The sequence below is a fragment of the Podarcis muralis genome, chromosome 9 (assembly GCF_964188315.1).
Source record: "Podarcis muralis chromosome 9, rPodMur119.hap1.1, whole genome shotgun sequence".
NCBI classification, from domain to species: domain Eukaryota; kingdom Metazoa; phylum Chordata; class Lepidosauria; order Squamata; family Lacertidae; genus Podarcis; species Podarcis muralis.
In genome coordinates this window covers 21,577,737-21,605,130 of record NC_135663.1, presented here as the reverse complement: position 1 = coordinate 21,605,130, position 27,394 = coordinate 21,577,737, and the positions used below count along the sequence as shown (strand labels likewise).

Genomic DNA, 27,394 nt, shown 5'->3' with positions numbered 1-27,394 from the left:
GCCCAGATGACAATACCGGGTTATAACCTATCCTGCATTTACTGGAATGAATGGGTTGTATTCAATTAAGTTTTACTCAGAGTAGAAATAAATCAGGGGTCAGCAACCTTTTCCAGCCATGGGCCGGTCCACCATCCCTCAGACCATGTGATGGGCTGGACCATATTTTTTTTTGTGGTGGTGGGGAAATGAACGAATTCCTGTGCCCCACAAATAACCCAGAGGTGCATTTTAAATAAAAGGACACATTCTACTCATGTAAAAACACACTGATTCCCAGACCATCCACAGGCCGGATTGAGAAGGCAATTGGGCCGCATTCAGCCCCCAGGCCTTAGGTTGCCTACCGCTGAAATAAATTGGGCCGCATCCAGCCTCCGGGCCTTAGGTTGCCTACCCCTGAAATAAATGAACATGACAAAGTTATGTCCATTTATTTCAGTGGCTCTACGAGTGAAACTTAGTTAAGTACCATCCTATGCATTTAACTTTATCCTTGCTGGAAAGTCAATACTTTACTTGAATCCCCACCTTTTGAGTAGAAGATGCAAGGTGCTGAAGAACAGCTAGCTAAAGGAATTCCTAGGTTGAGACTGGGCATGAGAAAAAGGAGTAGAAGCCTACTGGGTCAGTATGCTTGGGAAACCCAAGTTACGTTGTGCTGCTTGTGTGTAACTGATCTGAAAATTGATAGGTTTAGCAGCTGCTTTAACAGCTGAGGTTTGCATTCTCTGAAGGCATGTCAAACCAGCAGTGCTACAGTGTGCTCCTTCACTATTTCCAGTATATGTTGATTTCTAATGGACTAATGAATGGTGAAGGGGCATAAGCTGAGTAATAGAGGACATAGAATCATAGAATTGTAGAGTTGGAATGGACCCTGTGGGTCATTGAGTCCAACCCCCTGCAATGTAGGAATCTCAACTGAAACATCCATAACAATGAAGGGGTCTTGGGTATCTACAGGTGGGGCTGACAAAGACCTCTGTCTGAGACCCTGGAAAGCCACTTTCAGGAATGTTGGCAATACTGTGGTAGATGGACCTTTGGTCTAATTGGCATAACAGGTCAGCCTACTATGTTCCTATGAAATATGGTTGCATTGCACTAAAGCTAATGATTAAAGCACCTTGATAAAGTAGTTGGGTTTAGATGCTGGGTAACAGTGACCGGAAGAATTTGCTTTTGATCGTTTCAGCTCTTTGCCACAAAAGGAAAAAGTTAAAATACATAGTTTTATTGTGAGTTGATACAGCTGGTTCCATTTTCTCCCCATGCTGTTTACATTATTAATCTTGTGTGATATTGGCTTTTTGTTATCCACAATACAGCTGTGAAATTAGGTGCAAGATAGAATATATCTCATCCTTATTCTCATATTTTTCAGGTAGGGTATATCATGGCTTTCTGTCCTTCAATAGTTTCTTCCTTGTGCCTCATTCCTGCATGTGGTCAAAACTTGTCCCAGTACCATGAAGTGGATTCAGATAAAACATGATTTTAAAGAGACTACCTTCTCCTTTCCCGTGTGCAAAAAAAAGGGAAGGGTGAGTTGATGAGACTTAGACCAAAATAATATTTTTCACAAATAGAAATGCAAGAAGTAAATCCTCTTTAGAAAAAGAGCTAGATTCCTATGGTGCAATGCCTCCTTGTTTACATATGCTAAAGCAATCTATTATTATATTGTTTAAGATGCTAAGGTTATTACCTAGCATGATAGTTATTACATGTATAAATTGACAGATAAATTATTGGGAGTGCTGCAATTTTATTAATGTTTACTCAGAAAGGAACGGCATTGCATTCAACAAATCTTACTAATCAGTGATTTTGAAAATAACAAGCTTAGCAGGATGATTGAGCTGATTATTGTTACATATAGAAATTGACAGATAAATTGATTGATTAGAATTGGAAGATGAAACCTAACTTGGAGGAAAGTCCCACTGAGAGGAAACATGCAATGAATGTGCTGAGATTTGGAACACTTTGGTTTAGAAGGAACTTCAGTGGAAGGAAAAGAGCTGAAAGTAATTTTGGTGAGAAAAGCATAGGTTCAAGCTCCCTGCCCCCTGCCCATGGTACACATAATCTCACCTCCTTTTTGCTTTGTAGGGATTTGACATGGGTTTGGATAGGTGGTGACATATTTTTCCTAGTTTCAGTCTTGGTTATTTACCTATATAAGATATTACCAGTAAATGATTCTGAACAGCTCTAATTGCTGAATCACGACCATTGGGAAGGAGTTGACTAAGTTAAGCCTTTGCTCAAGTATTTCAAAGATTTTTGAGGGGGCAGTATGTATGTATGTATGTATGTATGTATGTATGTATACGATTCATTCCCACCCAACCCCCCATGGAAAGTAGAACAGTACTAAGTACTGAACATCTTAGAAGTTATTATTATGAATCTGCTGCAGGTTTTATTGGCGCTTACTCCTTAAACCTTTTGTCCCAATTTTCAGTTCAGGTTGCTATTCTAGTTGTTAAGTGTGTTAGGATCAATGGATTGAGGGTGGCCGGGGGGTGGGGGAGGATACAGAACTGGAACAAAAAGTCACTGGGATCTGCTTATTACAGCATTTTATGATAATAGAGAAAATTGAGTGGTTGTCATTCCTCATACATAATGCTCTGCAACCGTGGTTGCGGAATACTTTCCTTCCTTCTCTTACTAACATGGTAATTGGTTAGACCTTGTGGAATGAAGATCCTGTAAGGTTAGGCTATGGGATAATGTTCTCATTAGTGTCTCATGTTTCCCTCCTCCCCTAGAATGAATGGATATGAACTGGGTTAGAGTTGCAAAAATAATTTGTGAGCTTCCTCAGATTGGTGATGGATTCAGTCTAAATCAAAGGCAAATGTAGGGTATGATTCTAGCAAAAGCAGTGAACTAAGCCTGGCAGTTCCCTATTGTACACTGACTATTCCTTATGCTTATAGAAGTCATCATGCATGTTGAGCTCTTGCTCTTCGTACTTGAGACATTGCTGACCCTGAGATGCCGAGCCTTTCAATAAATTTCGCATTGTCTTAGAATCAAAGAACCATAGAGTTGGAAGGATCATCTATTCCAACCCCCTGCGATGCAGCAATCTCACTGAAGCATCCCTGGCAGATGGCAATACAACCTCTGCTTAAAACCTCCAAGGGAGGAGAGTCTACCACCTTCCAAAGGAGTCTGTTCCACTGCAGAACAGTTCTTGCAGTCAGAAATTTCTCCCTGATGTTTAGTCAGAATCTCCTTTCTTGTACCTTGAATCAATGGGCCTTATCTGTGTTCTGATTGCGGGGAGCCAGGGGGCGGCAGGAAGCAAGTGGTGACTTATTTTGCTTATAGGTAGAAATATGAAGGTTTGTGTGCAAGGTCTCCCCCAGTAGAATGTGTTGCCCATCATTACCAGCTGGACAGTCTTGGTCAGGGGTCAGCAAACATTTTCAGTAGGGGGCCAAACCACTGACCCTCCAACCTTGTGGGGGGCCGGACTATATTTTGAAGGGAAAAAATGATGCAAGAGCACCATGAGCCCCAGTGGCTGCTTACCTGTGTCTTGCGAGCATCAGGGGCTGGCAGCAGCAGTGGAGGGGCGATGAGCGGCCTGCGAAAGGGCTCTGGATAGGAGCTGCTTAAAATGGTGGCTGCTCGAGCACTGCTGCTGCTGGCACCAACAAAGCCCCCTTCCTCCTCTAGGCAGGGCAGGGAGAAGCCAGGAGGAGGGAGGGAGGAGGCGCTGCCACCGCCACCGCCGCCATGTAAGGGAGAGGAAGGGAGAGGGAAAGAATGTGCATGTTGGCGATCCCTGGACCACCCGCAGGCCGGATCCAGAAGGCAATTGGGCCTGATCCAGCCCGCGGCCCTTAGTTTGCTGACCCATGGGCTTGGTGATGAGACACACACTGTGTGCTGAGAAATGAAGCCACAGATAGTCCTTGTACATGGAAAACAAGAATGGAAGCTGAAGTCACTTAATCAGACCTTGGTTGCCTTGTATCGGAGAGGAGGTGATCACAAGAATAATAGAGTAAGGAAATAAGACCCATGGAGGAAATTGCAAAGAAAGTTGCCGTGTTCACATAGCTATGAAACGTGACTCAGAGGCAAAAATGTGCTTCTTTCATTTATTTTGTAAAGATGCTGTACAGGGGTAGGAGTTTTGTGTTCTTTTGTAGCCTGGAACCATTATTCTGTTGTCTTTCCAAGTTGTTTCCTCATTGCTGATTGAGATATTCAAATAAAATGGTTGAACAGCTAAGTCATAAGAAGGTTGCATAGCTCGTGCTGTGCCGTGGTGAAATCAGCAACAACTTTACTCCTACCTACACAGAACTGCCCACACACTCCTGGAACGCTCAGTGGGAGTTTAACTAGGTACAGTTGGACCTGTGTAATTAGCTTACATTTTCCCAAACCTTTTCTGAGCTGTAAAATGTCAAACATTTAGCTTTTAAATGGAGCCACCATGGTGCCTGAAACATCAGGAGCCAGGAAACTGTTTCTTTTCAAATACAAAGTAAATGTGCATAGAACACTTGTATTAAGCTACAGGTAACGATTGTAACACGGCTTGAATGTCACAGCACTGTGGTTATTCTGTACCAAAAAGGAAAAGAAAAGAAAGGGGGGCACCCCCCCCCCCCCCCGCATTTGGCAAATCACAAAAGAGCTGGGCTTCAGTGCTGTTAAGGAGGATTGTTTTGGGGACGTTTCAAAGTGCTTTAGGCTATTTTTTTCTCGAAGAGGTTGAAAGAAATTCATTTGAAGTTGCAGAGTCCAGTACATATGGCTCTGTGGGATGAAGCTTTGATTCTACCCCCACCCCTTCTTCTTCTGGCATGCCTGTGAGTAGGAGAAAGCAAGGGGATTTCTTTCCCAGCTTAACCAAAGAGATTGGTGTGCTGTTCTGGAAGATGTGCGGTATTTAAATATGGATTGTTGCTGAAGAGGACAATTTCTCGTGGGAGAGCAATTTTGTTATCAAATCCTGCAATGACTCCTACTTAGGACACGAGTTTTTATAGGAAGGCTTTCCAGAGTCTTAAAGAGGGTGGGAGGGTGGGACAAAAGCCTGCTGTGTGAACCTCTTCAAGTGCAGCCAGGATTTAATAAGGAGACAAATATTCTCTGCCCTGAGGCAGACCCCTTGAAGGAGATTCCCAGGATTTGATTAAATGACCCCAAAGGGAATACCCTAGGAAATCTTTTATTTGATTTTAGAGTTCATATATTTCTCTTCCTTCAAAAGGAGCCTAGAGCAGTGTTGTTGTTGTTGTTTAGTCATTTAGTCGTGTCCAACGCTTCATGACCCCATGGATCAGAGCATTCCAGGCACTCCTGTCTTCCACTGCCTCCTGCAGCTTGGTCAAACTCATGTTCATAGCTTCGAGAACACTGTCCAACCATCTCGTCCTCTGTCGTCCCCTTCTCCTTGTGCCCTCCATCTTTCCCAACATCAGGGTCTTTTCCAGGGAGTCTTCTCTTCTCATGAGGTGGCCAAAGTATCAGAGCCTCAGCTTCAGGATCTGTCCTTCCAGTGAGCACTCAGGGCTGATTTCCTTAAGAATGAATAGGTTTGATCTTCTTGCAGTCCATGGGACTCTCAAGAGTCTCCTCCAGCACCATAATTCAAAAGCATCAATTCTTCGGCAATCAGCCTTCTTTATGGTCCAGCTCTCACTTCCATACATCACTACTGGGAAAACCATAGTTTTAACTATACGGACCTTTGTCGGCAAGGTGATGTCGCTGCTTTTTAAGATGCTGTCTAGAGCTGTGTACATTCTAGCAAAAATATCATCACATACAACAATAATTAAAACATCTTCAAAAACAACGTTTCTTCACATAGCGTGTAGTTAAACTGTGGAACTCACTACCACAACAAGTAGTGAGGGGCAAAACAACATGGGTGACTTCAAAAGAAGATTTGACAAATTTATAGAGGATAAGGCTTTCATTGGCTATTGGCCAGGATGACCATGCTCTACCTTCACTATGGAAGGGAGTTGGCATCTGTGTCTCTCAAGAGACAATGGAGTGTGTCTCTGGGGGTGAAGCCAAACGTTAGCAGCACCGAAGTGACCTCCCCAGGGAGCAAGCCTCGGCAATGTGTATGGAGGTCCTGGGCTGCCCAGATGACAAGACCCGCCCCTCCTCGGCTTCACTGATGTGGTCCAAAGGAAAGCAGAGCAATACATTTGGCACCAGCTTGGCTGCAGGAGTTGCTAGAAGGAAGCGTACAAGGTGCAATCCAACAGTATTAGGGACTCCATTCTGGATTTGTTTAGGGTTTACTTCTTAGCCCTTTCTTCTTCTGACGATGCCCCACAAGGCAGCAGGTATGGGTTTTTCCTCTGGGTTCACCTTTCTCACAAATGAGTATAGCAGCAAAGTTTAGGATCAGAGTACTTCTTCTCCTAGATGGGCTACCTTCCCAGATTGATGAGCCCCATCTGCCCCTCATTTCCCTCTACAACACTTGCAGTGACCTCATTCTTGACCATTGGACCCACTATTGGTCTCATTCTCTCAATCCACCAGAGCCTGTCATCGCATGCAGGAGAAGATTGAAAGCAGTATGTCCCTGAATATCAATTGCTAGGAATCATAAATGGGGAGAGTGTCGTTGTGCTCAGGCCCTGCTTGCAGGTTTCCCATCTATCTATGGTTGGCTAGATGATGTTGTACTAGATGGGCGATTGGCTTTATGCAGGAGGCTCCTATGTTCTTCTATTCAGTACTTGTATATTCACCTAAACCTCAACAGAACAGTGGCATTTTCCATTACAGCATGGTACTTTTGGGGAGGGATCTGTTGTTCAGTGTTTCCAGCACTGCTTTCTGCTGAATTAATTGTTCCTATAATGGCTTTTCAATGGAGTGTAGTTGTTCTTTGTTCAATATCTAATAAAAGCAAAATCTGTCAACACACTGCTTGGAAGCTTATGGAACAAACTTGGGTGGGACACTAAGTTCAAAAGCAAATTCCACTGATGGAGGTCAGGAAGTTGTAATCAGCTTTTCCAGATGTAATCCTGCATGTGCTAGTCTACACTTAAAGGGATTTTGGTTGAGCCTGGCTGTTTCCCTGGGTTTTTAAAAATGTTATTAATAACCGTAGTCAAAACAATTGATATGAAAAACAGGAGATAATGTGTGCATGTAAGGCTACGTAATCTACATTCGCTTGGCTCCAGTGGTGTCCTAGCACGAGCAGAAAGACGTTTCTGTTCACTAAAGGGGGTTCCTGATTTCAGCTTCTGTTCCACACTGAAGAACATTCAGGTGGGTCCCCTGACTATGAATCAGCACTGGGGGAATCACAGGAGACTGCAGGGAATTTTACATTTCCTAAGCAGGATTCTGTTTGCTCTTCTTTGGACCCAAGCTATCCTTTCTTTATGCACATGTGCATGTAAACACTCTCTCTCTCTCTCTCTCTCTCTCTCTCTCTCTCTCACACACACACACACACACACACACACACACACACACACACACACACGTTTGTATCAGTTTATTTACATTTGGTGTAAGAAGAAAGCATGCATTAAAATAACCACCAGAGCTTTAGGTACAGGCCTTAGTAAAGAACTGAGTGACTAGATCAGTCTTTGGCAGGCCAATCTGGCGCATTCCAGATGTTGTTGATCTACAACTCCCACTACCTCTGGCCACCGGCTGTGCATTCAGGGGCTGATTAATGTTGCAGTACAAAGCACTAGTAGGCTACCTGTTTGGGGAAGGCCACACTTTTTATTAATACCAATTGCAGCTTGCAGAAGGTCTTGTTCCATAATTTATTAGCGTAACCGTTCCCCGCCCCCTTTAATAATTCTTATACTCACTTTGTTGGTCTGGATGAGACGCTTGCACTCCAAGGAACTTTAGTCTTGTGTATGGCAGGAATATAGGAGACTGCCTTATACTGAATTAGACCACTGGCCTATCTGCTTTAATCCTGTTCACATGGACTGGCAAGGTTTCAAATCGGGAGCCTTTCCCAGCTACATCCGGAGATGCTGGGGACTTGGGTTCAATCCTTTTGCAACAAGTATGTCAGCCAAGTATGGTGGTCAGAAGGATCTTCAAAGTCAAGTGTGTGCTTGTTGTGTTGGCCATAATTTTATTTCCATTCCTTAGAACAGTATGCACATTCCTGTGCATGTTACCTGCTTGTCTACAACTGTGCAAGTAGTTTTTTCCCCTTCAGCCTGAGCATGGTGTTAGAAAACCAATGGAAAACTTCCACAAGCTTTGGGTTCCATTGGTCTTGTTTTTGAAACTTCATGTCAAATAAAGATTTTGCTTATTCATTTGTTTAATTGTATAGTATCATCAGACTGCATGGTGCATTTCAGTGTAGCCACAAGAAGACAGGTATTCCATCTCTGCATCTTTGGGCAATTCTCTAGTGTAGCACTTTGTTTGGCAGACTTCTCTACTATAAGTTGGCTGTGACTATGCTGTTTCTTAGCAACCATGGACTGTAATGACTCACTTTCTACGTACTGTATGTCACCTGTAACAAGCAACTCTGCAAAATAAGTCTAAAATAGCTGTTACTTCACAGCAATTGTTCTCTGCAAATATGCCATCATCTTTCTCTTTTGAGCAGGTGAAAAAAATCATGTTTTAATTATGCCTAGTTGGCAGCAGGTATGGCATTTTTATATTTTAAAAAACCCACTGCTTTGCCTTCTGTACACTGCTTTTCTCCATGTGCATCTCAAAAGAATTAGTCTGGAAAATAAGACAATTGGCTACTTCAGTAGTATTATATTTGAACCAAATGCCCAAGACATTTGTAGACATGAGATGTTACTTACAGTGGTACCTCACAAGACGAACGCCTCGCAAGACGGAAAACCCGCTAGACGAAAGGGTTTTCCGTTTTGGAGGCGCTTTGCAAGACGAATTTCCCTATGGGCTTGCTTCGCAAGACGACAGCCCATAGGGAAATATCCGGGACAGCGGGGAAGCGCAGCGAGTCTTCCCCACTGTCCTCGGACCTCCTCCGAAGCCTGGCGGTGGGGCGGGAACACCTCCTCCCGCCGCCGCCGGGCTTCAGAACGATGCTCCGAAGCCGGGCGGCGGGGAGGGAACACCTTCTGAAGGCGGGCGGGGGGCGAAAGTCTTTGTTCCCCCCTGCCTGCCTTCCCGGAAGAGCGGAGAAACGCAGCGTGTCCCGGACGGCTTTTGAAGGCAGGCGGGCTTTTAAATTGCCCCGGACAGCAGAGACGTCCTCCGCTGTCCCAGGGCGATTTTAAAATGCCGCCCGCCAGCATTTTAAGATCGCCCCGGACAGCGGAGAAGTCCTCCGCTGTCCCAGGGTTTTTTAAAATGCTGGGGGTGGGAAGAAAAGCCCTTGTCCCCCCCCCCCCCAGCCTTCAGAAGAGGTCCGGGGACAGACTGTCCCCGGACCTGGTCTGAAGGCGGTTTCCCTAGGAACGCATTAATTGATTTTCAATGCATTCCTATGGGAAACCGTGCATCACAAGACGAAAAACTCGCAAGACGAAGAGACTTGCGGAACGAATTAATTTCGTCTTGCGAGGCACCACTGTATTTGTTAAGGGTATAAAATTTCAAAAGGTTATAAAATGCCAAATGGTTTAGTAGACATCATTTTGGAACGGAGAATTTTTGGGGCAATTGTGCTTTCAGTTAGGATTCCTGGTTTTCACTCCTGGTTTTCACCCAGGTGACCCAGGTTCAGTCTCCTGTATGGGAAAGAGTTGCTTTTTATCATCCTAATGGTGCAGCAATGAAACTGCTAGCACATTTTCAAAGCTAAGGAGGGTCCAGTATGGTTTCAGATGGGATGAGGGACCAAATGCTGTGGTTCCTCCATTGCAGGGTGTTGGACTAGATGACCCTCGGGGTGCCTTCCAGCTCTGCAATTCTTTGATTCTAAGAATAAAGCTGTAATCCTAACCCTGGTTACCTAGGAATAAGCCCCATTGGATTCAGTAGGACACGAGTAGACATAATCAGAATTCCCAAGCTCTTGGCTGCATTAACACTGAGAAATATAAACATCTTTAAACATTTGCCTGCATTGTCTCTTGGAGATGAACCAGGATGTAACTAGAATAGCTCTTTAAATCTTCTCAGGTGCATCAGGGGTCGTACTGGGCAGGAAAAAAACAAAACAAAATCATGCATGCCTCTGGTAGTCCTATCCTCTTCTGCTTTAGTCATTGAGCTGGTGCAGACCACTGTAGCATGTGATTCTCTGCCCTCCTACACAAAGTTCTTAACCAAAGCCTTTCTCAAGTCTTCTGACTTGAGGCAGGGAGTGGGATGCTCCTACTCCGCATGTGTTTGTTTGCACATCCACAGTGTGCACATGTGCATGCACTTCTCCATTGCAGGCATGCAAATGGTGGAGTAGAGTCTGGTGCCTTCACCCATCCTGGGAGCACCAGTTTATGTGATGGAGAAGCTGGGACACTTGGAAAGGACTCAAGGTTAATGCTAACAAGGGGTCCCAACCCAGGTTCAAATCCTGGTTAGTAGCAAGCCCTGATTAAGGAAACAGAAGCATTCTGCTTCTACCTAAGCTTATTATGTCTGGGTGAAGCAGAACAACCATTGTCCTTTTGAAAATAGCCACTACCTAATAGCCACGGTAAGGGACGCGGGTGGCACTGTGGGTTAAACCACAGAGCCTAAGACTTGCCGATCAGAAGGTCGGTGGTTCGAAACCACATGACGGGGTGAGCTCCCATTGCTCGGTCCCTGCTCCTACCAACCTAGCAGTTCGAAAGCACGTCAAAGTGCAAGTAGATAAATAGGTACCACTCCGACAGGAAGGTAAACAGTGTTACCGTGTGCTGCTCTGGTTCGCCAGAAGCGGCTTAGTCATGCTGGCCACATGACCCGGAAGCTGTACGCCGGCTCCCTCAGCCAATAAAGTGAGATGAGCGCTGCAACCCCAGAGTCGGTCACGACTGGACCTAATGGTCAGGGGTCCCTTTACCTTTTTAATAGCCACGGTACGTATTTGCTGCTTTCAGGAAAAAGTGAGAAAGCATTGCAAAACTTGATTGGCTAGTTCTTTTTAGGTTACAAATGGCCAACAGGCCAGTAAAAAATGTTTGTTGAGTTGCTCACTTTGCTTGAAAGACTTGCTGTGTTTCTCTTTTAGCAAACATGCACAGAAGGAAGTATTTGTTCAGCTTCATTTCTGTTGACTTTATTAAACTGCTGTTGGGGCACTCATGGCTCAAGAGATGACGTATGGACAGGCACCCCGAGTCACAAATACTAATATGCTTTGTTGAATCTGTACAACCTGCTCATGGGAGGTTGGCTTCTTTGGCATGAACAAACTTAATTAAGCTTAAACAATCTGAAGAAGAAGAAAATGACACTTGCCTTTCACTCTCTTCTGGACATCCAACTAATCTCAGCTGTTATTGTAAATTCTGTTTGTTGTCTTTGGCTAGCTACTGGGAAATTCAAGTGAGGAGCACATGGTGGCACTTGGTTGTGTTTCTTACAAGAAGGATGAGGTGAAAAAATGTCTCTGTTTTCAACTTGTTGCAATATTATCTGGGGAACCAGAAGCCCAAGGGGCAGAATCTACAGAGTTAAAAGGCAATCCCCAGAAGTTCCTCTTTGTTCTGATCCCTAAGGGGGATGCCGCATGCAGGTTGAGTAGAAATGATTAGACCTTTTCTCTAGTTCAGGTGCTTTGCAATGGTGAAATAATATTTAAACAGCCCAATGAGCTGTTTTTCTTTTTTTACCCTAGGGCTGCTGCATATTTACAAAAAGAAGTTAAAAGTAATTTTTGTAATATGGAATACAAAAACTTCCCCTAACTGGGATTTTCTTCACTGCAGAGGCTTTCAGAAGGTGGTTTGCTGTCCCACATGAGAGTCAGTGTGGTGTAGTGGTTAAGAGTGGTAGTCTCATAATCTGGGGAACCGGGTACGTGTCTCTGCTCCTCCACATGCAGCTGCTGGGTGACCTTGGGCTAGTCACACTTCTGTGAAGTCTCTCAGCCCCACTCACCTCACAGAGTGTTTGTTGTGGGGGAGGAAGGGAAAGGAGAATGTTAGCCGCTTTGAGACTCCTTCGGGTAGTGATAAAGCAGGATATCAAATCCAAACTCCTCTTCTTCTTATAAAAGTTAGGAACATAGGAAGCCATCTGATGCTGAGTCAGACCTTCACCCAGATAGATTAGTACTGCCCGCATTATCTGTCAGTGGTTCTCTAGGATTTCAGACAGAATTCTCTCCCAACCCCACAAGGAAATGCCAGCGGTTGAATCTGGGACCTTCTGCAAGCAAAGCTGCCGTTCTGCCACTGAAGGTATGCCTTTACCCATAAGTCAAACACTGCTAAGAACCACTTCACATGTCAGCTTGGTTCATTTTCCTGCTCCTCCATTCAGTGTTCTGATAAATGGCCATTTTACAGTAGCTTTACTCCTTAAGCATTTTTTAAAATTTGTGCTGTGCAAGTTCTCTAAAATAATCAGCGTAGCAAAACTTTGATGGCTCTGTTATCATCAGTTACAGCTGTCATGAGTGATCTCTTTGTTTTAATCTTTGCCAAGCATTATCAGATAGTGTTTTTGGTTTTTTTATTTCATTGCCATTTGGACCCCCCCTTTTTTTCTTTTTCTTTTTTGCTTTATACGCACGTGCCTCTAGCTAAGGATAACATCTCATTCTTCTGATAAAATGAAAGCTTATGCTGCAATACATTGTTAGTCTTCAAAGTGTCACGGGATTCTTTGTTGTGTTTTCTGAAGCAAGCTAGCAGGCTTGCTCTGCAGGAAGTTGTGTTCTCCATATTTTTCCCATTTTAAGAGTTTCCACCTGGAAGAATAGTTATTCCAGGTGACTAAACTCTGCATAGTGAAGGATTGAATACTGCCCTCTCTTGGTACTGGAATGAATTGCATTTTAATGCCATTTGGTTTTATTATTTTAATGAGCTTTTTTTGCTAATGCAATGTGTGGTGCACTGATTCTATTAGCAACCAGGTTAACGGGAAGCAAGTGTTCAGCCCACTCATGGCTTTGCCTTTTAAAACAACAACCACCTTTGTGGTATTAAATTTGTTAATCATTTGCAGCTGGAAAATATTTTTAATTGACTAGCCTCATATGTTAGCAGTTTGTTTAGTGCTTTCAGTTTTGGAGCAACACTACTGTACTGTTTTCAAACTCAGTTTTCTTTTTTTAAAATACCAACAACAATGTTGCTGCTGCTCATACACTCTTTAATGGCACAAATTGGCATGGCTTTCTTAGACTCTGCATTCTTGAACCTTGACCTCAAGACTAGACTACTGCAACACACTCTACGTGGGGCTTCCCTTAAACCAGTGTTTCTCAAACTGGGGCCTCCAGCTGTCGTTGGACTACAACTCCCATCATCCCTAGCCTGCAGGACCAGTGGTCAGGGATGATGGTGGGAGTTATAGTCCAACAAAAGTTGGAGATCCAAGTTTGAGAAACAGTGCCTTAGACTTAACCTAGAAGCTGCATCTAGATTGTAGCAGCTACAGTGGTACCTCGGGTTACAGACGCTTCAGGTTACAGACGCTTCAGGTTGCAGACTCTGCTAACCCAGAGTATCTCGGGTTAAGAACTTTGCTTCAGGATAAGAAAAAAAATCGTGCAGCAGCAGCACGGCGGCAGCAGCAGGAGGCCCCATTAGCTAAAGTGGTTTTCAGATTAAGAACAGTTTCAGGTTAAGAACGGACGTCCAGAACGAATTAAGTTTCTAACTCGAGGTACCACTGTACAATGTTGTCTGGGGTACCTCCATTGACACCATATAACACCTGTGCAGAAGGAGCTGCACTGGTTGCCAGTATGCTACTGGGCACATTTCAATGCCCTGCTTCTAGCAATTAAAGCACTGAAGAAACAACTTGGGACCAGAATATCTCAGGTGCTGCCTTTCCCACTGGATCCTGCCTGACAGCTGCACTCCTCAGATGGGGCTGTCCTGAGAGTACAATAGAAACTGAAACCAGAAACTGAAAGCTAGAAACCAGGCTTTTAGAATTGCAGCTCCAGCCTTCTGGAATAAATGAGCAGCCAAAATCAGACAGGCATGTAACATGATGATGTTTACATTCTTGTTTAGGAAGCTTTAACCCAATCAACTGCAGAAGATCAATTTTATATCGGGTGAAATTGTTTCACTGTTTTCAGAATTTGTATGGATGGTTTTATTCTTTTTAGAGCCCGTGTTTCATGTTTTTATCTTTTTTTTCTGTTTTCATCACTTTGACGGCTTTATGCCAGGAAGCGGCCTATAAATTTGCACAATAGTAACAATTAATATAATAAACATGTTAAAATGTATATGGCATAATGTCACAAACAAAATAATATTGTGGTTATTCCATTTGAAGTGCTAGCCTGCAGTTTTTCCTCTCCAGACATATGATTAAATGATAATGAAGCATAATTACTGGTCTGCTCTAAAAAAAAAAATTAAAAATGGTGACAACTATAAATAACCTTCGACTTCCGAAAACAAAACAACAGTTCTGACTGAAATAGTGGGATGAGAGGTTGTAGTCTTCCTGTTTTATAAATCAATGCCAAGGCAGCTTACAAATAAAAATATAAATAGAAGTAGCTGTTGGAGTTGATAGGGTACCTTGCAAAAGTTTTAGTTCCTTTACTTGTAGTTTCCCTGCATTGTAAATTGGTCGACAGTTGCAGAAAGCTTTGAACAGATGTCAGAAGTCCATCCCTGCTAAAATGATTCCTTCTTTGCATTTAATCTCACTAGAAGCATCAATCAAATATGCCAGCCAGCTCAGTCTTATCCCTCCAATCCTTGAGGATGGCATTAGCTAAACAGTGGGGTGAGCCCACCCTTTCTCCCCCGTTTTCTTGTTGTGTTATGTTGTAGCGTGTGTGGTCCAGCACTCCTCCTATACATGCTGATTCCCATCCCAGGTCCAATATCCTATGATTATCACTAAATAGAGTGATAGCCAAGACTAAGGCAGAACCAGCCATTATGAACAACAGTGAAGAAGGAGAAGGAAAGACCAGTGATGACTGGAAAAGGTAGAAGGGAGCTGAGAATCAGGCCTCATCTGCACTATACATTTAAAGCAGCAGCATACCTCTTTAAACAGTCACGCCCCCCCCCCGAAGAATCCTGGGAACTGTAGATTGTTAAGGGTGCTGACAGTTGCGGAGACCCTTGTTCCTGTCCCAGAGCTTCAATTCCCAGAGTGATTTAACTGTCAAGTCCCTCCTCACCAAGAACTTGGGGAATCGTAGCTCCGTGAGGGTTCCTAACAACTCTCAGCATGTGTAACAAACTGCAGTTCACAGGATTCTTTGTGGGAAGCCACAGCTGATACAATGCTGCTTTAAATGTAGAGTGCAGATGAGGCCGGAGTCTCGGTGCGGATGGGGCCTCTACGTGCCTCATGTAGAATCGTGCTGCATTATGCGTAGTCATTCATAGAGTTTAATATTCAGCATGGTTGTTCGTAGTTGAGTCGTCAGGTCAGGCTGTGTATCTGCATTGGACCATGTATGTGTACATACATGCATGTAGAAAAAGGATTGAACTTGTGTGTAGCATAAACTTAACTGGAAGTCAGGTTGTCTTGTTATAATGTTAGGAAGTGAAAGGAGAAAACAACAGTACATGCGGTGTGTGCCAATAATTGCAGTGTGTTCCCCTCTGCTGGCACTGCAGAGGGTGTTTAATTAAGAACCTTATTCCCATAGCTATGCTGAGAACATCAGCAATGATGCTGACACAGGCAGCACTAAACAAAAATATTAACTGTTTCTGCAGTGTGGTGCTGCCTGGTGATTCTTGGTCAGTGACTGTTGGGGGGGGGGGGACAATCAACGTTGAATTCTGAAGCAAGTCAGAATTCAGGCAGCTCAGTCACCTCCTTCTCAGCTTGATGATGGAGAAGTAAAAACTCAGTTCTGTCTTGTTAAGTCAGGTGGTCTGCCTTCCTTTCCTGTTCCACTGCTCACTGAGGAGGCAGTTTGGTGTCATGGTCTGATCCATAGCATGGTGAGGAGGAGTTTAGATTTGTTTGACACTGGGGAAATGTTTTAGAACAAGCTAGGCCTATGCAGAGAGGTGTTGGCCTCACTTGAACAGGGATGAACCAGACCTTTTGGCACTTAAAATAAAAATAAGATGGCAGAGCAGCTTTTAAACTGATTGTGGGCAGGAAAGCTGACAGGAGCTTAAAATGGGTGAAAATTTGGATTGCATATAACTAGGCATTGTGAGTGTGCGGAGCAAGATAGCAATTCAGAGAGGCCCAAAGGCTACACGTTGAAACACAAGTAAAGAGTGAGACTGCATACAAGTTTTTCTACGGTAATGCTGGAAGCCTCCAAGCCAAGATGGGTGAAGTTGAGTGCTTGGTGTTTGAGGGCATAGCAGTTACAGCGAGCAAAACAGAAACCTGGTGGCGTAGAAAGAACCAGTAGGATATTGTTATAGGAAGGACAGAGAAGGATGTACTGGAGGTGATATTCCTCTGTAAGTCAGAGAGGGCATTGAGTGCAGCGAGCTAGAAATCCCAAAAAGGCAGGCACACTAAATTATGTACAGTAAAGACGATGCACCTCTGCATAAGCTCAGTACAAGCAAATCAACACAAATTCTCAATAAACAGGAGCCAACAATTTCAAGGAGTTTCTGGCTCCCTCCTTGCATTCTTTACACCCATACGGGATGGGGGAAAGTGCCACCTGAAATGTCTCTTTAAGATGCAGAAGCTTCAAGTGCTGTTGCTACATAGCTCTGGAAATTACAAATATATGTTTAGGGATGTACTCTATTTGGTGAGGCTGGCCTATACATATTGTAGATAGACTAGTTCTGAATCCTCCCCAGAGCTTTTCATTCACTTTTCTTTAATCTGACCCAACCACAGCAGCGGCAGCTTGGATGAGTATAATTACCCTGCAGCTGGCAAGGCAGGCAGCCTCTAATGCCACTCCAATTTAGCTGCTTGGGAAAGGGGGTTAAGCTGGGATAATGCTACATCTTGATCCTTGAAACTGAGAGCATCACCTCTCTTGCTTTTCCGCTGGGAGCAAGAAAGTGAAAGCAGCAGTATCACATGAGTTCTGCAAAGCCCATCACTGCTGTGTGACAATGGGAGGCTTTGCACTAAACCCTTGATGGGAGAACATCTTTAATGTTGGAGTCAGTGCCCAGAACATCAGAATTGCCATTCTCATAGAATTATAGCATTGGTAGGGCCCAGCTCTGCTCAGTGTAGGATCTACAGTGCAGGATGCAAACACAGCATTCCTGAGAGATGGTTGTCCATCCAGCCTCTATGTAAATACATTCAGAGAGGGCGCACCCACCACCTCCTAATATAGTAAACCAGACCTTACTGCTTAGGGAGCTTCTCCTAGTGTTAAAGCAAAATCTGTTTCCCTGTTATTTCCATCCAGGGGCTCCAGCCCAGCTCTGTGGATCAACAGCAAACAAATTGACTCCATCTTCTGTATGATAGCCCTTGTTTGCTCTCATGCCTCCCATCAGTCTTCTCTTCCCCTTGCAGGTCTATAATTGTTTATATAGTTTATAAGTCTTCTCAAGAGCGGCGTGTTTGCACTTATTGATGTTTTGCTAGAGTTGCCTTACGGCCTGTAGGGTCTGTGACTTACCACCTTGGTTGCATTTTGTGTGGTTGCAGAAATATCCTTTGGTAGAGCCAAGCATTGCCAGGGGAAAGAGGAAAGTCCATAGCAGCCTCAGTTACCTATCTTGAACTTGAGTAGTTTTTGATTAGGGTTTTGAACCTTTGCAAAAGATGCACCTTCTGTCTTCCCTGATCCTTTGCTAAGATGCATGGGCTAGCCACCGTTGTCTTTTCAGGGTGAGAGCAGGGTGGGATGAGAGCAGCCGGCCAGAGTGGCTGGGGCAACCCAGTCAAGTGGGAGGGGTATAAGTAACAAAATATTATTCTTAAGGGATTTAGTTAAGATTTTAAACTAAAGTTAAATTGCTAGGGATTACAAAGTATACATAAGTGCTCAAGAAGCCTACTGACTACAAGAGGAAACAGTCTTATTGCCTGACAGTCTAATAAATACGGAAAGTTTATGAAAACCAAATTGGTTACCGGTAGTTAAAAAAAACTTTGTTTTTATTGGGACTAATGGGTTTGCTTGGTGTATTGAATCCATCTGTCTTTGTTCTTGCAGCTGTCCCATTTCCTCCAAGCCATCGGCTCACAGCAAAGGAAGTGTTTGACAATGATGGAAAGCCCCGTGTGGATATCCTAAAGGCACACCTTATGAAGGAAGGAAGGCTGGAAGAGAGTGTTGCTTTGAGAATAATAACAGAGGGTGCTTCAATTCTCCGCCAGGAAAAAAACTTGCTGGATATAGATGCCCCAGTTACTGGTAGGTACAAATAACAATGGCAAAATAACAGGAATTCTGATGTAATGTGATCATAAAACATTTATTGTACATAACACAAAGGACATTAAAAAGGATTCTGATCCCTGTTGTATTGTACGGGGGTAGTTCAGTCCATTGTATATTTCTATTCTTTATGTTAGACTAGCCTTGAGTGGGACAGAAAGACGTTTGCTCTCTAGGTAGGAAAGTGCACAGGAATTGTTTCATTATGGCCCTAGGTCAAGTCACAGAACTGCTCTTCTATGGGGCAACATAACCAGTTTCTTCAAAGGTGCTCCTTAGTTATTTTAGTTAATTAAATTTATATATCACTTCACAAACCCCAAAGGAGCTCCAGAGCAAGTTACAAGACAATGAAATACAGAAACGCAATATAAATAGAGCATCTGTTTGAACAAAACAGGTACAGCTATACTAAAAGTTTTCATCCAAAGATTCACTTAAGAATGTAAAATATCCATCCTCTTCCAGCATGTGCATGAACACCAGAAACAAGGACTCAAAGCCAAACAATTTGTGCTGTCCAAATGCTTGGGAGAATAAAAATGGCAGCTTAAAAAAGCCTTCACAATCTTTTTTCTGACAATAGTGCGCAAGACTGCTTAAGCAGTTCTTTGGGGTAAAAATGAAAAAAAAATAAAATATTTGTCGCTGAAGGAGGGCAGTGTTGTGACTTGAAATGCATTCCTCTGCAGCTTTGATATCTTCCCTCTCCATTGTTTCCCGTACTATCACATGTCCTCACTTCCTCTGGCCTGCACCATCTGTAACCTAGTGTGCCGATCACAACCCACCATCCATGTAGAGTGGAATATTAAACCTTACCTATGTGCTGTTTTGTGGGATGCGGGTGGTGCTGTGGGTTAAACCACAGAGCCTAGGGCTTGCCGATCAGAAGGTCGGTGGTTCGAATCCCCACGATGGAGTGAGCTCCGGTTGCTGCCAACCTAGCAGTTCGAAAGCACATCACAGTGCAAGTACTGTAGATAAATAGGTACCGCTCCAGCAGGAAGGTAAACGGCATTTCCGTGTGCTGCTCTGGTTCTCCAGAAGCGGCTTAGTCATGCTGGCCACATGACCTGGAAGCTGTACGCCGGCTCCCTCAGTCAATAAAGTAAGATGAGCACTGCAACCCCAGAGTTGTCCGTGACTGGACCTAATGGTCAGGGGTCCCTTTGCCTTTACCTATGCACTCTTTTACTGGGACTGCAGAAATGGTGTACCTGGTAGACTGAAATACATGACTGGTGGCGTCATTGTTCATTGTGATGAATATTGTGTTCATCTTGCTGGGCAACAAGGTGTTCTGCATGACTTTTGAGAACCAGATGATTGGTGTGTGTGTGTGTGTATCTTGAGTGCATGTGGCTGCGTGTATATATGTATAAATAAACATCTTCTTGATGGTTTATGTGGACAAAGGTCACCTGTATCTGCCAAATAAGGAGGTCCACTAAGCAAATGATATTATTTTCATCAAGTCATCAACGCACACAATGTTTTACAAAGTAAACAGAAGCTGCAGAGGTTGGTCCTTGCCCCAGCAAGTTTTCCATTCACAACTGAACCTGTGCATAGTAATGCCATTCCCCAAATCCAGCAGGCCAGCACACACACTTAAACATCAATCCAAACAGCTGCTGTCACTGAAGATGTATGGAGCCATGTGTGCATGCACAGCTTGGTAGCTCAAAGAGGCAGCAGCACCAGAAAAGGGGGGGGCGGTGGGCAGGTGGCGGTGGGTGGGAGGCAGATCAGGCTTGAGAGAGTGGCCTTCCACTCATCCACCCATTCTGTTGGCAGAAGAAGAGGTCTGTGCTGATGGAGTGACCCAGAGCTGGCTGGCTGCCTGAGCCCACAAAACCATGCACAGTCTAGCTTAAGAGGAGGAGAGGGAGGAGGCATTTGGGTTGCAGCTTTGGTGATTTGCTTCCATGGAAAAAGGAAAATGGTGATTGTCATGAAAGAAGACATTTAATAACAAAAAAGGAGAAAAATGTTAAAAGAAATAACAAATGAGGGAAAAGGAAGAAACAATCACAACAAAACGTTGCCAAGGGAATTAATGAATTGTGCTTGGTTAAAGAACCCGATTTTGCCCTAGGCAGAGAAAACTTTCCCACCCAGTCATTAATTTGCATGAAACGATTTGTGCCTTGATCTTTCTATCTTAATTGTCTTCTTCTTTTGGTTGTGTATCTGAATGGAAATGCATTTGCTTCGTCCACTGCATGCCTTTCAGAGAGTACAGTTCAGTAGATAGTTCTTCTGCAGAAACCCTGTTGAAATGAGGCAGTTTTGTAAAAGTTGCAGAGTGTAGCTCCCATTCATTCCAGTGGGATTTATGGGTGAATTTCCTGGTGGGTGGTGCCCTTCTAGTTTTTAAATCATGGCTCTGGAGTCTATATTTTTCTGTAAACAGATCATTTCTGAGGCTGTAATGAGATACGCATAAAACAATGAAGAGGAGGAGGAGGGGAAAATCCTCAGTAATTCCTAAATAAATAATCTACCCTTACCTTGGATGGCTGTATCGACCCTCCATATGTAGTATACTTCCTTTGAACACCAGCTTCCGGAAGCACCCATGGGAAAGGATGTTGCCTTCAAACCCTGCCTCTCAACTTCCCATAGGCATCTGGTGGGTCACTGTAGGAATCAGCGTACCCAGCTAGATGGGTCATTAGTCTCCATCAGCGCTCTTCTTACGCTCTTCACAGTTGGTTCCTTTGTTTTCCTTTTAAAAGTGGCTGATACCCTTTTAAAAGTGGCAGTAAAACCTGTTGTACGTGAGGAACTTCTACTGATTCAGTTGCAGGGCTGTTCTGTTCTGCCTCTCAGTTTCATGCTCCAACATAATTCCTTACCTGTGTATAGTCAGCGTTTAGGATTGTGCTGATATTGCTTCCTCCCCGTTGTCCATAGAGTGGGTTGGGATGGTCCACAAGAAAGCAATGTTATCCAGTATCCTCTTAGCCATCTCTGTCCATTTCCCCACTACCAATCTCACCTATATTACAGCTTTGTAGATCTGCTATGGATCACATTTGAATATGGTGGTGGTTTCTGGTTCTGTGCCAATGTGCCAGTAGACCAGCTTTTAGCAATGAGACAATGCAGAAGTGGGTGGACGTTGCATTGGTGCAGCCTGCTTGGCATTGTCCATGTTTTTGTGGGCAAAGTGGCTCCCTGGTGAAGCCCTTTAGTGCAGGCACTTGGAACCAAGTTCTGCTGAAATTAGCAAGACTTGCTTCTTAGGAAATACTGAGTTTAACAAAAGTCTTGTAAGGAGCTATAGAGGAGGAAGCTTGATTGGGTGTGAGAGACTCTTTCAGGAACAGTTTTTAACACCTGCATGCCGTCTGTGTATATCAAGTTAAGCCAGAAGCTCAAAGAGACCTTCAGAAACTGCTCTACATTTCTTATATAAACTGAGCATGTACAAACCCTTCTTCTCTCAGTGCAGGATTTGTGTTGTGTTGGTTTCCCTCCCTCCTTCTCTGTGCATTCTAGTTTTAAATTACTTCATTGAATCTTCTGGGGCTCCCTTGGGAAATTATTGCAGTGGCTAATAGACCTTGGTTTCTAAATGTTTCCTGATGTTCAGCTTAAATTTTCCTCTGCTCAATTTCATCCAGTTGCCAGTATCAAAGCGAGCAGATTACAACTGGCTGCTATTGCAATATCGGCAGGGATTTTGCAAGTGATCAATAGCTGCTGTAATAAAGAAGTTTCACAAATGAGTTGTACAAAAGCCAATATGACTGCCAAATGAATTGAAATGTTAATATCAGATGTTCAAATGTTGTTGGTGAGGAGACAAAGCAGGCTGAACTCTGAGCAAATGCCCTGAGGGGGGAAAGTAGATTTATACTTCATTGGTTTGAAAACACATATTTGCTCCTTCTCAATTAATAATGGACAGCCTCTTCAACTCTTAAGGATACAAATCACAGGCTCCAATAGATCAGCCTATCTGTATAACATTGTGTGATATAAATATATGAATTGTATTGGGTCTCCTGGATATTACTGAGTGAGAGGAGCATGATGAAGTGGTATACAAATTGTTGAAATGAATAAATATAATGTGATTAAAGTGAAGGAGCTTGTGACCGTGTGTGTGTCTGTGTGTGTGTGTGACAGACAGAAACATCCAGCAACTTATGTAATCGAGTTTAGCTGCTTCTTAGTGCCATTTTATGTTTTTATCCTCTAAATAGGACATTGCCTCCATTTTAAGAATATCTTCCACAGTGTATATAGGCTTGTGTGCTATCAGATATGGAAAACCACAATATGCTATGCAAATTAAGTAGATTTGCTCACTGTCATTTGTGTAATTTTATTTTTTCATGAACATTTTTAGACTTTCAGTTTATTTAAACACTTTTGGGGCTGGGCTTTAGTGGCAATAATGAGGAACAGAAGTAAATGGAGTGGGAGAAATTCATAGAACAGGGATGGGGAACCAGTGGTCTTCCAGATGTTGTTGGACCACAACTCCCATCATCCCTTTGCATTGGTCATGCTGGCTGGGGCTGATGGGATGTGGAGTGAAACAGACTGAGGGAGCAACAACTTTTGGCAATTTCCCCCCTTGGGATAGGATCCAGGACACTGAACCCTACTCAAAAAATCTTACTCACACCCACTGCAACAATGCCCAAAGGGCAAGAAATCTGTTTCACTTGCAAGGAAAGGGAAAGGAAGGTTGGAGGGTGGGTAGTAGAAAGTGTGTGTTTTGCAGAGATATGCTGAATATGCACAATGTCAAATGTTGCCACCGTGCTTCTCTGCAGCTCTTTTCTTTGGCACATCATGATTGATGTGTGGCTTTTGCTGTTTTATTCTAAGCAGCCATCACTAAGCCTTTGAGCATGGTATCCAAGGTGGAGATGAAAATTTTGCATGTAATTCTTGGGCCCACGCAGGGATTCAAGAGATGAAACTGAGATGACTTGGCTGTCTGAGCTTCATTTCATCCAGGTATGGTACCAACTGGAACAACAGGAAAATGAGGCAACAGAGTCCCATGAAACTAAGGGAGAGGCCTCAAGCCAGACATCTAAACATAAGCAGGAAGGCATCGCGGTAATGTGTGTTGTACTAATTGAGAAAGTGGGTGATACAAATACTGCTCTTTTGCCAATGAAAGAAGTACTGGAGAGACAGGCACTCTCCTCTAATAATTGCCATATTTTTTGCTCTATAAGACTCACCTTTTCCCTCCTAAAAAGTAAGGGGAAATGTGTGTGCGGCTTATGGAGCGAATGCAGGCTACGCAGCTATCCCAGAAGCCAGAACAGCAAGAGGGATTGCTGCTTTCACTGTGCAGCGATCCCTTTTGCTGTTCTGGCTTCTGGGATTCAGAATATTTTTCTTCTTGTTCTCCTCCAAAAACTAGGTGCGTCTTATGGTCTGGTGCGTCTTATAGAGCAAAAAATACGGTAATTGTTTGTTGTTCCTAAATAAGCCAGTCCACTTTGAGAATCCTAGATTTCATACTTCCTCAGTGTCCTCACATCTTGATCTGGAGTCCTAGCAAAGCAGAGCACTCGTGTCCCAGATTTCAGTAAGCCTGCTTCTGACGCGGGCTGCTTTGGTATCAGAGATTCTGCCAAATGCTGATGTTTTCTAGTAACATCTGTTTAAAACCATCTCAAAGCCAAGAAAAGATTCAAATCTCTCTCTCTCTCTCTCTCTCTCTCTCTCTCTCTCTCTCTCTCTCTCTCATTATAGTAAACAAACCAACAACACCTAAACCTCACCAGCAAATTGAAAGTAAATAAATGTTGTTAATATGATTTTACCAAGCCAGAGGGGAAATGTCTAAAGTTCAGAATCTCTGTTCAGAAATGGCACTTAGCTGCAACTATGGTAATCCTTATCCAAAATAGCAGAGTAAACCTTTTGTTGATTGGTCTAGATGAGCACTCTGAAAAGTGAATTGCGTGCATGTGCACACATGCACACACGCAGACACACATAAAGTCTTGCCAGAAGCCAGCTCTGTTTTCTGTGCCTTTACTCAGGTCATTTTGCTTCTCATTTTTTAAAATTGCAGATGAGTTCTTTTAGGAATTAGCAGCTGGTTAATACTTTGCAAATCCTAGGATAGCACTGGCAGGTGTTGCCTAATCTCTTCTTCACAACTATTCCACCTCTGTAACATGGCCAGCGGGCCTTGATTCCCCCGAAATAGCAAGGAATTAGCAGGACAGATTCTAGCCCCAGATGGGACTGCATTAAATACACTAAAATCGAGGGATGAGAGCACTGCTACATCCATTGCATTGTGTTTGTTTAATATATGCAATATACGCAATATAATAAACACGGTTAAAAACAGCTCAGAAAATAATGGCAAATGAATTGAAATGAAATAAATGGAGAAAAACATGTCAGAGATCTATTCACTCAGCTAGGAAAGCTTGTCGGAACAAAGATGTCTTCAGCTGTTTCCTGAAAGTGTAGATAGTGGGAATTTAATAATAATAGTAACATGCAAACAAGCAGTGAAGTTTAACAGTGCAATGCCAACTGAGAATGGAACCTACAGTGTAGCCTATAATTTTCTGAAACATACGAGGGATTTTTGCAGTAGTGGAAAGTATCCCCTAAGATAGGACACCTCATGAGAGAGAAATAGAATCCAAGACCTCCTGCTTTGTTCTTCAAACTCTTACCACTATTTTATAGTCATATCCATATGACTTCATTTTTTATTTAGTCTTTGAGGCAAAACACAAGTTGTAAATGTGAGATATGGATGGTCATAGCCTTTTTACTCATTAAGCTGAGCTGGAAAAGTGTGTCCCACTTGCTGACCAAGCTTCAGCTTGGCCCAAGGAATTTCAGCCCTGTCAGCAGACTGCTTTGCGTCTGCAGGCAAAGGTTGGCACTTTCAATCTTAGTTGCTATCTCAGGTTAATATTCACTCTTTGGAATCCCCTCAATGTGGGACACATGCCAAAGTAACATTTTAATTAACTCAAAAGTGGCATCCAGCCATGAGGTAATAACCTCATCACACAAGACATACTCGAATAAGTAAGTAAAAACTTCAGTTCTTCTAACTCCTTATTACTTGGAAACCCCCACTGAGCACTTCCGTGATAAGAATGGAAGAATGTTTTCTGGAATGTCAGTGCCTGAGGTAGATGATGCTGAATGTGCAGGTGTGTATGCTGTGATTTTAAAAAATCAACAAATTAAAATGTCTGCTCCAAAGTTTAATGCCCAAAATGAATATGCCCAATTCTTTTATAAATGCAATAATGCAAATTGCTTTTTTGCATTTTTTCCCCTGGTGGTAAGATAACTTTGATAAGAAAGAAAACAAAACTCAAGAGTATCTGATTAGGAGACACTGTATTTAGTCCCTCTGCAAGGGGAAGAGTTTTGCTAGAGTTGCCTCTGTAGTGCAGATCGTGGTATGGGATGTGACTGTGACAGCAGTGAGGAAGCAGCAGCCCCAATGGGGCTTGACATTAGGGGAGAAAAGGGACATTATCATGATGGCTAGGGTTTCCTTGCCATCGTGAGACCAAAGGGTGAGAAATAAGACAACAGGGATATTAAAGAGCATTTCCCACCCTCTACAGTGCAGTTGGGAGTTGTTCAGGTAGCACATGGGTAGGCAAACTCCGGTCCGCAGACGGTCCAGGAATCAGCGTGTTTTTACATGAGTAGAATCTATCATTTTATTTAAAATGCATCTCTGGGTTATTTGTGGGGCATAGGAATTTATTCCTTCCCCCCCCCAAAATATAGTCCAGCCCCTCACAAGATCTGAGGGACAGTGGACCGGCCCTCTACTGAAAAAGTTTGCTGACCCCTGAGGTAGCACCTAACCCTCCCATGTACCCTTCCTTGATGATGAGCACATTGACCAGGTCAAGTTATTGAAGTCTAGCAATATGTTTGTGGTACCTAATTGACTGTGGCCAGGTGTGTTTTTGGTCTTCCCTAGGATGCCATTGCAGGGGGCGGAGGGCAAGGAATTATATTAGTTTGGCTGACTGTTCAGTGGATCTTCTCAAAAGATGAATCATGGAGGAAGGTCTGGAACCAATAGGCAAGAGATTCCATCATCCTTTTGGGGGCCACACCAGGGTCATATTCTTGGCAGCAGTGTCTTGAGTGGCAGCTGCTTGAGAAACACCACGTTGCTTTTTACAGAGAGGGTAGATTTGTCCAGAAGGAAGCAGCTCAGAATTGAACTGGGCCACACTGGAAGGGAAGAGCGAGAAGGGGCGCAAGTGTTCTTCAACAGCCAAACCAACTTTCTTGATCATAGAATGAATTTAATCTCATTGCTTGCCTGCATGCAAGTTGCAAGTTATGTTAATGAGTGAATAAAAGCTACGGCTTATTTAATCCTAGCACAGTGTCTGCTTCGTTCATTCCGTCTGCAATAAGGTGGCAGCTGACTGTCCCAGCCGCATGCAATGATCCAGCTTGAAGAGTGGCGTTGGTGCCTTGGACAGTTGGCTGCAAGAACTTGGGAAAATCCCAGAGCAGCTGTGTTTGGTCTCCAGGGCAAAATGCCACCTGCACCAGTCTTTAGCTGGCAAGCAGTCCATGGAAAGCATTAATATATCAACTCTAGGAAAGCAAGCATTTCCTGATTACTAGCCAGTATATTCTCTGATTATGTACTTCACCCAAATGTGTTTAAGTGTTCTTGAAGCGTAATTGTAAAAACAGGGTTAATATAGTGCTTATTTCTAAACTGCAGTTGTCTTGTTTACAATCTGATTGAACAAAATTGTTATTACTATTACATGGGATCATTAACATTGGACTTTTGAGTGACATATGTAACAAAGAAGTATGTTCCTATTTTCTGGAGGTCAGTGCTTTGCAGGTATCGTGATCATATACCAGCACATTCCCCCAAAATAATTCCTAGTTGTATTTGTCTCTTTCATTATATGGTCTACTAGTTCCTTT

The 27,394-nt window shown here is 43.4% G+C and overlaps 1 protein-coding gene across 2 annotated transcripts in view; it reads left to right on the top strand.

Annotated features, from left to right (window-relative positions):
- Window positions 1-27,394, top strand: part of PPP3CA (protein phosphatase 3 catalytic subunit alpha) — a 188,585-nt gene that overhangs the window by 70,943 nt on the left and 90,248 nt on the right. For both annotated transcript variants that reach the window (XM_028743362.2, XM_028743364.2), the window contains exon 2: window positions 18,215-18,415. In XM_028743362.2, coding sequence (XP_028599195.1) covers window positions 18,215-18,415 — 201 coding nt within the window. The remainder of the gene's footprint in view (window positions 1-18,214; window positions 18,416-27,394) is intronic.